The sequence below is a fragment of the Nelumbo lutea genome, chromosome 8, assembly GCF_056320005.1.
Source record: "Nelumbo lutea isolate HS-2025 chromosome 8, American lotus-T2T, whole genome shotgun sequence".
In the NCBI taxonomy this organism is placed as follows: Eukaryota; Viridiplantae; Streptophyta; class Magnoliopsida; order Proteales; family Nelumbonaceae; genus Nelumbo; species Nelumbo lutea.
The window spans coordinates 57241390-57253668 of record NC_142691.1 but is presented as its reverse complement, the minus strand read 5'-3'; the positions used below and the strand labels follow the sequence as shown (position 1 = coordinate 57253668).

At 35.1% G+C, this 12279-nt stretch overlaps 1 protein-coding gene across 8 annotated transcripts in view; it reads left to right on the top strand.

The window, feature by feature from the left end:
- The window catches only part of LOC148844344 (protein STRUBBELIG-RECEPTOR FAMILY 5-like), a 55373-nt gene extending 43573 nt beyond the window's left edge, over positions 1 to 11800 (top strand). For 3 of the 8 annotated variants that reach the window (XM_088959813.1, XM_088959814.1, XM_088959817.1), the window contains 5 exons: positions 2304 to 2575; positions 6317 to 6437; positions 8729 to 8865; positions 8993 to 9149; positions 11418 to 11800. In XM_088959813.1, the coding sequence (XP_088815939.1) occupies positions 2304 to 2575; positions 6317 to 6437; positions 8729 to 8865; positions 8993 to 9149; positions 11418 to 11534 (804 nt within the window). In that variant the 3' untranslated portion in view covers positions 11535 to 11800. Of the gene's footprint in view, positions 1 to 2303; positions 2576 to 6316; positions 6438 to 8728; positions 8866 to 8992; positions 9150 to 11399 lie in introns of all 8 variants that reach the window. The other 5 variants (XR_016103799.1, XR_016103796.1, XM_088959815.1 and 2 more) reach the window with 4 other exon arrangements.
- Positions 11801 to 12279: the final 479 nt, after the last annotated feature.

Sequence of the window (12279 nt, the reverse complement as noted above, 5' to 3'; positions counted from 1 at the left end):
AATCCACCCTCATCAATTGCCCCCACTCTTGAGCTGAGGGCAACTCGGCGAAGGGAGTAGATTTTTCCTTTGGCTTCAATCCAATTTGTTTAATGAGCTTGTAGTTGTTGGCTTCAATCCAATTTGCTCCTCAGGTCGGAAGAGTCCAAGTGTTTGCAACCTTACGCAGGACCTCACAATCTTGATTATCGGGGCACAAGAGCAAATTCATCCGCTCAAGGAGAGGTGGAACAGGTACCCCGATGACATCTACCTTATTAGGGATGCAACCGTCAAGGGGGTTCTGCAATCCGACTAAGTACCTCAAGTGTAAAGCTCATCATGCCATCCTTAAGAAGGGGTTCTATGTGATTGCTTTATCAGGTTGCTCCACCTAGGTAGACTTCGACGCAGTGTACCTCAAACTGATTCTGAAAAGAGTAGCTAGCGAATTCAATGCGGAAACTGAAACCGAGGTGGAGGTCTACTGTGAAGAGATTGGCCAAGTTTGCGTCTGTCATGGTCTAGTCTTTCCTTTGTTTCTCTTTCTTGTGCTGAATTAGTCTTCCTTCCTTTGCTTCTTTTTTTGTCTTTCTTTTTCTCTTTCTTCTTCTGCACACCGATGAGGCTGAGGCGGAGCGGTATGTACCCGACCTATTTGCACACCGATGGGGCTGAACGCGAACAACCTTTTTATTCTTCCCATGCTGAAGAGGCGACTAGGTCTTATGTTGCCCATGCCAAATAGGCGATTGGGTCTTATTCATGTTTAACACTAAGGTGTGGCCTGACCTCTCCGCCTAAGCAGGTGATCATTCTGTAGTAACTTCTCATATGGATGCTTCTACGTCACCCCGTGGGATTATCTTCCTGGGTGAGTGCTTGTGAGACCACAACATACATGTTCTGCCCCCCCCCCCCCCCTTGTGAGGGTTGTTGATACATAAAGTTGTTGTCGGCGTGAGTTAGCATTTCGAGGCCACGGCTGCACTGCAACAGCCTCATAGTGACGCCGGCCATCCATTCCTACAAGAAGCCATTGGGAGCTCGACCTGCGGGGGCAGCACTACTGACTTTAGGTCACCAGCTCGCACGGAAGCCTTGGAAGGCTTGACCTGCAAGGGTGTCCATGCAGTTCGTTGGCTGTCGGCTCCTGCGGGAGCCACGAAGAGCTTGACTTGTAGAGGCGACCTTGTGAAACGGGGCTGATGAGGCCTTGTCCTGGCTAATTACTATTGAGGATGAGTTGAGGTCGTTTTGCTGCTATCTACATCGGGCTTCTCCCATGCTCAGATATGGGAATTCATACTTCACCTCATAAAATTTCCATGCTTCAATCTTGGCGGGAACTGCTGATAGCTCTACCGTGGGGAGAGGGAAGTTCACATGCGGTAGCGGTATATTTATCTGGGGCACCGAGAATGCTGGGTTTGCCCCCCGGTGGTGTTCATCTCAATGCTTTTCCCGGTGTGGCTGGAGGATGCCATTGAAGTTGAAGTTGCAAAGAGGTAGGAATGACCTTTCAATCGTTTCCCACAAACGGCGCCAATTGATGTTGCGCGATCTGACTACTCCCTGTTGGAGGATGATCTGGCTTCCAATTGAGCAGTGAGCTAGATGAATCTGCAAGTAAGTGGATCAGAGAACCTGGGGTGACTAACCTGGCGAGGTCGCTTCGATGCTTAAGTTAGGTCATCTTCCAGCTAGGAGCTTCCAGATCGTGCATCATCATTAGGTATAATTATTTAGGTAATTATTCATATCTTTAAGTGGCATCTAAGTTATGTCGAAGTTGGAATTACTCTTCATTATGTTATGACTTTTAACGCTTTGTCACATAATGATTATACTTTAAACCATGAAAATTAACCTGTGTCTAATTATAATTTAAGAGTTTCACTTCAAATTTAATAAAATTCATATGAATGGACAATGTATGCTGGGAACCAAGAAGAAAATGAAAAAGAAAAATGGCATGTCTTTAATTTGGAGCTTTTCTTGAGAAAATAGGTAGTTTGGAGTCTTTCTTTCTAAAGGACCTTTTAAACTTTGTTGGAATTGTATAGCATCAAAAGTAAGGCATCAGCATAAGAATTTCATGGGAGAAGTTGAAGAAGAATAAATTCAAAGTTGCTACTCTTTTTTTGTGCTTGCAATCTTGTAGTTAATTATATTTTGAATGTCTTACAATTGTAGGCAAATACAAGTATAGCAGACTTATACTCCACTGAAAAAAATATATATATGTAAACTTAAACAAATGTCATTTCATTTAATTGTGTCATGAAGATTTTTTCCACTTTAACTGGGTCTTTGTTTCTCAGGTTCTTGCCGTGAAAAAGATAGACTCTTCACATCTTCAAGGCATAAGTCAAGAAGATCTTATGGAAATAATTTCAAAAATCTCGAAAATGGACCATCCAAATATTACTGAACTTGTTGGTTATTGTTCAGAACAGGGTCATAATCTTCTTGTCTATGAGTATTTTAGGAATGGATCACTCCATGAATTTCTACATCTGTCAGATGAATACAGTAAGCCACTTACATGGAACACTCGGGTCAGAATTGCTCTAGGAACAGCTCGAGCAATAGAGTAAGTAATTCTTTGCTGCTATGTTTTTGTTTGACAAGTCATTTTCTCTCATGGCCTGTGGGAAAAGATATAAATGGGTCAATTTCATTAGTTGGATTTGCTTTTCAATTTGGTGCACCTTCAGGTGTGATATATTGAGTAGTGGATCTGATCTCTATAATTTGATCACATGTCATCACAAGGGGGTTGTATTCCTGTTTATTTTTTGTCATTGTTAAGGATTGGATTTGGTGTTTGTAACTCAGCCTAAATACCCATTTGGGGTGTCTCAACTAGCAATGTTAGATAGTCTATACATAGTCTCTTCTAGAATAATTTCTAGCTAGTTTTCTTTAAGTGCTAAGAAAACTAAGACTAATAGGATAATCATACTTGATTTAGATAAAATATTGTGATAACACAATTGCAAACTTGCTCTCTACCTATCAATCTATCTATCTATTCATTTGTCAATATATACTATCAAGAAGATGCAATCATACTATTACAAAGTCATGACTTTGACTATAGATTTACTTGCAAAATATTTTTCACACATGTTGATGTTAACTGTGTTTTTCTCCACATTGAATTGGTTTAGTCATTACATCACCTTAATAAACATGTAAATGACTGTCAGAAAACGGCTCACTTGGGCTGAATTGGAGTCACCACCCATCAATTAAGGAAATGAAGGTGATGCGACCTCTAAGAATGGCATCAAGAATCGCTTTGCATTTATAGTAACTTCAAAGCCCGAGACATTGATTACACCAATCCGGGTAAGACTTGGATTGGAGTGGGAAGAGGTTAGGCCCCCTCTCCCAGGTCCAATAGGTGGAGTCCACATGGTATCTCAAACAAACAAGCATAAATGAGAATAAAACACAAGAATAAATCATCATAAAAATAAATCCTCCCTAATTATTTATTATTTTAGTTTTTTTAAGAGGATGTATTCATAGGTTGCGACATTCCCCACTTACTCTGAGCTACAAAAACTGAAAATCTCACACTACTCAACCATCTACTATTCTATTCATGTTCATAAGCGGCATTAGAATCACATAGACATTACTAATTGAAGGTAGGGAACATGTATTGCGGTAAAACAAGTCTTAATCACAACATCAAATCAAATCCAATTATTAGAACAAGAGAAAAGAATAAATTGATATATCATAGAGAAATCTAAGCTTCAATCCATAGAATAACTGAAGAGGAGAATTAACAATATTATCAACATCATTTCATTAAGCTGGAAAGAATACTACAATCTTTAGAAACAGAAAAGAATTGATTCTATTTCCAAAACAGTCGCTTGATTCAACTAAAATTTTACACAACTATCTAAATCCTATGAAAGTAAGAAAGAGGACTAGTGGATTTAGGTTGGTACTAAGAGTTTACAAGAGTTGAATTAGCTCGGTCTCTCTCCTCCCAACTACAGATACGGAGAAAGCCAAGTAAAACAAGAAAAGAAATAAGATCCATATGCAAAGAAAGCAAGAATGGGCCTTACTTAGTTGGAATATAGCCTGATATCAAGATTGAATACTATAAACAGGAGGGTGACAAGAAATGATCATTGGAATCACCTCTAGTATGACTCTTGGCCTGAAATCATATAATGAACAGAGTTGGGTTCCTATCGCTCTTGATTTCTTCCTTCGAGCTACTACAACAATCTGTGTCTAGGGCTAGGAACTTGGTGAGATGAAACAATGTCTTCAACGTAAACTTCGCATGACACTGGGAAGGCAGGTAATAGCTGCTTCCTTGATTTCTACTAAACCGATGAAGAGGACTAAGAACAAGGCGTTGTCAGATGGTTGGAAGAGTTGGAAAACTATGGTATGTTAAAGGGAAACGATGGGGGACTAGAATGGAATTGGGTATCGACCAGTTTTATGCCTGACAATGGATTAACAAAATGAATAATACAGAGGGGATTGTTATTGCAACTCCTTTGTTGCTCATTGAGAGTGATGGATAATGATGAGAAAAGAGGAAAGGGTGTGTGTGTGTGTGAGAGAGAGAGAGAGAACAATGAAAGAAAGAGAGGGGGAGAGGGGGAAAAGTGGGAGAGGCTAGAGGAGAGAAAGTTATCGTCGTCGCTAGTTAAGTTTAGTCATAGGGAAGACGAAGATGAATGGTATTCTCATGTGATTAAATGAAGAAGAAGATGAAGATGATGATGATGAATAGTATTCTCAGGTGATTAAAAGAAGAAGCCTGGAAAGAAAAAGAGAAAGAGAGAGAAGAAGGGAGAGAGAGAGAGAGGGGGGAGATCAGATGTAAAGAAAATCCGCTACCACAACTCTGGTGTTTATTCAAATGGGGAAGAAGATGAATGGTAAATTTAGAGATTCGGCGATTGTTAGGATTCAAATAATGTAAGTTTAAATTTATAGGGAGGGGGAGTGGCATATTTGTAATTTTGGACGTTTTGAGGGGTAATTTGGTAATTTCAAAAAAGGGTAATATAGTCCAGACGGGTCCAGGAAGTCAAACCAGGGTTCTGGTTCATTGATAAGGGGGTTTTGGTTTAATTACCAAAGGGTTGAGATGGGTTCTAAGTACAGAGAAGGGTTTTACATTTGCGGGCTAACAAGACTAACCAAAACGGAATCTGTTTGGATGGATATGCAAACAGGGGTATTTTTATTTGAAATTTGATAGGGTGTGGTTTTTTGACATTCTAAGTTGATTGGTGAAGTCAGATTGGGCCAATTGGGCCCAAATAGGGCAGATTTGGAAATGGGCTTGATTTGATCGATCTAGAATCTCAAAATGGGAACTTTGTGCGATTGAGGGGCAAACAAGGATATTAGTTGTCAAAACTTCATAGGGTAGGGTTTCTGGGATTTGGTTATAATGTCTGATTGGTTTCAAGAGGATCAAGATCATAGGAATTTGGGTCAACGATAGGATAGAAAACTTAAATTTATAGGTGGGTATTTTAGAGTATATGGGATCTGGTGGTAATGTCTGATTGGTCCAAGAGGGGTCAAGTTCGTACAAATCTGGGTCAACGAGAAGATTCGAAACAAAATCTTGGTTTGATAGAGGGGTAAACAGGAAAATCTTAGGTTAAAATTTATGGGCAGGTGTTTGGTGTGTCTAGAACTTAATCATATGGTCTAATTGGCTTAGATATGTTTAGATCAAGGGGATCTAGGTTGCAGGTGTTTAGGTTGATGAAAATGCCCAAAATGGAATCTTCGCATGATGAAAGGGTAAATTGAGGAATTTTGAGTTGAGATTTGCTAGTTAGGTATTTTGGGCGGTATTAAGTCTGATGGTGGTGTCTAATCTAAGGGTTGAGGTGTAGATGAGGTTGATCAGGGCCATCGGATTGAAATCAAGTAAGTTTAATGGTGGATCTGGGGGCTTTTCGATTGGAATTTGGGATTTTTGGATTTTTATATGTTTTAGAGATATTAGAAGGGTCTGATTGGAAATTTGAGAGGAATTAGGGTTCATGCGGCGGACCGAGCAAAAATCGGGTGCTAACAATGTATAATTGCAATGTGTAGCTACATTTCTAATTTTAAACATAAGAGTAGGATTGTCATTCCTATAAAATTTATTATGGACAATTCACCATCATTGCAGGAATTTTACTTGTGGTTGTTAATGTATCACCATAGTTAGGATAGCCTCATTTAACTCTTATTTTAATTTGCAAATGATTTTTACCATAATCACCAGGATTGTCTTCTTTCCTTTTGACTCTTTAGTTAATTTTTTCGTTTTCAGGTACCTCCATGAGAAATGCTCCCCTTCCTCTGTCCACAAGAACATTAAGTCGGCCAATATCTTGCTTGATAGCGAACTTAATCCTCACCTCACAGATTGTGGTTTAGCAACCTTCCACCAGGTTATTTTGTGTTTAATTATAATAATAATAATAATAATAATAATAATAATAATCAACAACAACGATAATAATAATAATAATAATAATAATAATAACGTTGGTCATAATGGGGGTTCATATGGAAGGGTGGATTTTGAATACATTTTCATATACCATACATATGATATTAGGAAATATATGGCTATAGTTCATGAAAGGTTTCCTATTGCTACTATAGAATTTAAAAGCCTATTTCATAGGGGTTTGTTGCTACATGGAGGGATGACATGGAAAATCTAGAATGTTGATGTGTTGTTAAACCATCTGGATTGTGATATTTTATATATAATTACCTTCATGTATCTACTCAATACAATTTCATAAAGATTTGACAAAACAATACATTTCTACCAACCAAACTAAATATCTAGTTTTATATTTTGCATTTCTACATAAAAATGCAAGGGTGAAAGCATCAGTATGATACACATTGTATCGAGCATATCAAATCGTTTTGATGTTTTTAATCTTTAATTAGGATAATATAAACCCCCCTTATACAAATATGGAAAAAAAAATAGTGTATTGGTTATCCAAAGCACATAATACATACATTCATGTGTATTAGGTGTATCAATACTTTGAACCTTGATAGAATAGTATCCCTTAATTTCTTGATTTTTTCTTTAATTTTTCAACAGCATACAAGAGAAACTCTTCTTTCTATATTGAAGTGGACAATTGCCATTAGTCTTCTTATATGGAAAAATAGTTTTGGAGAAAGGCAAACCTTAGATTGCCTATCAACTAGAAAGATAAGGGATTGAAACTTTGAATCATGTTGATACATAATTTTGACAATTGACAACTAAGAATCAATCCATAGTGGGCCACATGATTCCCATGCCATCCTCCTTTCATGTAGCAATTTTCATCCTAATACAACAGCCACTAGTATGATTTGGAGAAATCTAAATACATGTCGTTAGGGGTAGGGATGAGTTGACATGGGTTGGAGGCAAAAGAGGGGAAAATAGATAAATCTACTAATTAATGGATAATTTAGTAATCTTTTGAAGATTGAGCTAGACTAGAATGAAACCCAATCCTTTCCAATGAAACTTGCCAATAAAGATTCTATTTTAAGTTAAATCATCTAGTTTTTTTAGGTCAATAATGAGAATGAACTAATTGTAACCAAAGAAATTGATAGAAGCCACTTTGTAGATGGATTGGAGGAAAAAGAGGGGAACAGAGATAAATCCACTAATTAAGGGATAATTTAGTAATCTTTTGAAGATTGGGCTTGACTAAAATCAAACCCAATCCTTTCCAATGAAACTTGCCAATAAAGATGCTATTTTAAGTTAAATCATCTAGTTAATTTTTTTTTTTTTTTGAGGGGATCAATAATGGGGATGAACTAATTGTAATCAATGAAATTGATAGAAGCCACTTTGTATTTTCAGGGGTCCTAGGTACAATCAACTTTGTACATAAGGCTAAGTTTGGAAAGAGTATAAAAAAAAAATGTGTAGTACAAATGCATACAAAATAATACAAAGTACTAGAAGTGCTAGGTACGATCAATCTTGTACATAAGGCTCAGTTTAGAAGGAGTATAAATACAAATATGTATAGTGCAAATACATACAAAATAATACAAAATATAAGGTTTTGCACTCAACAAATTTGCATTTATACTCCTTCCAAACCGAACCTAAGGCTCAATATGGAAAGACTACAAATACAAAAATGTACAATGCAAATACATACAAAATGATACAAAATACAAGATTTTACCCTCTACATATTTGTATTTGTACTCCTAAATTAATCCTAACCACTTTTTACCACGATTCAATAAATTTTTTAAAACTTATCAAATAAAAAACATTTGGTTAAAATGTTTTAATGGGGTCAACAATAGGGATGAACCAATTAGTTTGTAATCAAAGAATTTGATAGAAGTTTCAGTAGCTTCAGGGGTGCTATGCACAATCCACTTTGTACATTAGCAATTTTACAATGATTTAATAATTTTTTAAGGTATCAATAAAAAAGCATTTAGTTAAACTAGGAAATTCAAATCACCCCCTTTTGGTCTAATGTCTACTCCAATACAAAATATTTATTTTAAGAGTATGAGTTGATAAAGGATTAGGTCAAACATTTGTAGTTGATGGCTAGATAGTGTAGAAAACTAATAAATGACCGACACCAATTGTCCTATTATAATTTCTTGCTAAACTAACCTTACCAATAGAAAATCATCACTTATTTTACTAGTTAAGTTTTTGATATTTCATCAGCGTACGAGCCAAAACCTTGGAGTTGGATATAATGCTCCAGAGTGCATAAAACCATCAGCATATACACTAAAGAGTGATGTCTATAGTTTTGGGGTTGTTATGTTGGAGCTATTGACAGGACGGGTACCTTTTGACAGGTGTTGTATATCTATTGACATATAGATTCTATAATCATTGCTCAACTCTGTCTTGGTGTTATCATTTTACTTATTGAACTTTGTTTCAATATTCTATCTTATAGTTCTACTATTTTATTTTCTTCAGTTCAAAACCAAGAGTAGAACAATCTCTAGTTCGATGGGCAACACCAAAGCTTCATGACATTGATACATTGGACAAGATGGTGGACCCAGCTCTCTGTGGGTTGTATCCTCCCAAGTCATTATCTCGATTTGCTGATGTCATAGCTCTTTGTGTCCAGGTGAAAACTAAAACATTATTGAAAGATGATATGCAAATAATCATGTTATGCAAAATTCTATCAATTTGAAAATGAAAATTTTCTAAAAACCTTAATCTTGAAATCATACATGGAGAGAAAATCTGATTTTTCTCCTTAGATCATTTGGGATTCTTGGACCAAGAAAGATTAAATCTCAAGAATGAATGTAATACCTAATTATGATTCCAAAAAATTCAAAAATCGAAATGGTGTTCAGACCTAAGCTTAGATCTTCCCAAAACACTGTAGCTAGTTGAAGATTGTGCAACTATATAATTGCAGTCTTAAAAAGCTTTTCTATAATTTAAAGTGGCAAAGATCCAATCATTTACACGAATTTGGGTGATATTTTTTACCCAAAATATGTTTAGATAAATTCTAGAAAAGTTGACGAACAGGTTTCGTCGATTGGGATTCAAAACTCTAATTAAGATTGGTCTCACTAGGTTGGATCAAATTCAGCACTATAGGGAGAATTTGCATGGTTTGATTCCTTCACATATAACTCTATTTATAAAGCATATAAGGATGAAAGATTCCTCTCTTTGTATATCTATGACTCTTATCATGATTAGGTTCAAGTTGGAGAGAATATTGCTTTCCTAATCATGCCCATAGATTTAAATCTATCTAGCTAGTTAAACTAGTCAAATCCTAATCATATATTATCTAGTTGATAAATTGACTTGGATTTTTATGTAAAACTTTTAATTAATCATTAGCACCTTAATAATTATGGAAATTAAAATTATTTTTCTAATTAGGAAATTCCATATTATATGGCATGGAACCCACAACTTAATGTGAGAACAAACATATCACATGCTTTAGGTAAGTTAGTGGGTTAACCACTTAATGTTTTAATTAGCCTAATAATCTAATTCAACCATAATTGTTATGACCTTAAGTAATCAAGCCCATTTTCACTTAAACTACTTAGGACCTTGTCATCTTAAAGGCCCAAGTATATTGGTTCAGCCCATTATATAATAATTAAGTCAACACAATCCAATTAATCACTTATAATTAATGTCATTGTTAATAATACTTAACACCACATTAGGGGAAGAACTCTTTCTCTCTTTGTCTTTATGACATGGTATCCAACTTCTAACACCAACGAATCTTTTATTAAGGATTCAAATGATCCTAATATCGTAGATTCAAGAATCCAAAGATTAAGTTGTACAAAATATTATCTGTCTTAACATAGTAATAGATCCTATCACATCAATTATTAGTTGGTATACCATCCTTGAATATCCCAAATTATCCAAGTATTTAACCCCACAAGGATCTCACTGGTTAGCATATCAAAAACAGACAAATTTGATTCTCAATTTGATATCAATATGAAGTTTGGAGATTAAAAGCAACACCCAATTCTAAGTTTGGTTTAATTTAATGTTTCTTATAGACATCTTTATACCTTAGGTCACAACATAAGTAGTTGATACCTACTACTTCATTACCTTGGGCAGTATGAGAATAACAACCTTGTCAAGATAAACTTCCCCTAATGTATCCATATTAGTTATGAAGATTTAAGTCCATATTATGATAACTATGTAGTCTTATACATAATACTAATATGAAATAAGGAGATTTAGCAAAACAACCCAATGACACCTAAAACACATATTATTTTCTTGATAATAAAAGTATATACAATAAATACATCAGTTAGAGCTGAGGGCATACACATTGTCTAACAATTATCCCCCGAGATTGTGTCCATTATAGTATGGCAACCTTCATTCTTTTCTTGTATCATATATGATATATAACGTAGATTGAATAAAACACCTTCATTAACTTGACTTCTTTACAACCTTATCTCTTTGTTACTCATAAGAAATCCCTATAGATTATTATTCAACAACTTCTACATATCTCTTTGTTACTCAAAGCATGGGATTTACTCCCTTAGGATATTAATGTAGTATTATTGGAATATCAATGCCTATAATTCTTTTGGTTCATTAACTTATATATTACTTTATATGGATATCAACTGATATGAGAATGGTCTATTCATTATAACAAAAAAAAAAAAAAAAAGTCTAGGTGGCAAAAAGTGGGAAGGACATCACATTCAATTAATAGTTTTCATATTCATGTTTTGCATATTGAAGGTAGAATAGTAATGTCAAGGATCCTGATGTAGATGCAATATCAAAATCATTATTATTTATGCTTATATGTAATTATTATTTGTTTATTTTTTAGTTATCATTTATTTTGTAGCCGGAGCCCGAATTTCGTCCACCAATGTCAGAGGTGGTTCAGTCACTTATGCGAATTGAGCTCTCAAGTATGAACAAAAGAGGAGAAGATATTGGTGCTTTTTCGTCAGATGAATGAGGAAAGCCACATAGGTTATTGTTGAAAAAGTATACTCCGTTTGGTTATTTGATATACTTGCTAACATTTGAAAAGTGATTTTTTGTTTTTTTTTATTTAAATTTTGTTCCTTCACTCCCCCCACCCCCACTTTTGGGGGTCTTATATCTGTTAGGATGCTACTGTTGTTCGTAAGAAAAACAGAAATTTAGAGATACTCTTAAGTGTAAATTTTATCATCATTTACTTTTTTTTTAAATGTTAGAAAATAGTTTCATTACATTTTAGTTCTCGGGTTTACTAATGTAACATTTCTCAATGCATTTGTGTCTTGCATATAATATGACAAATTTTCTAATATATGTACACATACACCATTAAAAAATAACATTTACCCCATGTCATGGAAATTGTAAGTCCCCATATAGTAAGGAACTTTTTCTTTTTCTTTTTATTTATTTAGTTTTTTATGATCACATATAGTAAGGAACTTGGGATATGGTTCTATTGAGTTTACTTACAAAACTTCATTAGGATTGTCTTCTCTCTTAAGACAAATATGGTTCAGTATTAAATCTTTTTCCAGATTTGTAGTAATACATTAATGTGAGCATCGAAAAACTGCCCGCTTGGGCTGACTTGGAGTCGCCACCCATCATTTTCAAATAATTGGGGGTGATAGGACCTCCAAAAATTAGATTAAACATCATTTTAATTGAATAGTGACTCCAAAACACAAGGCACGACTAAACCAGCTAGATAAAAC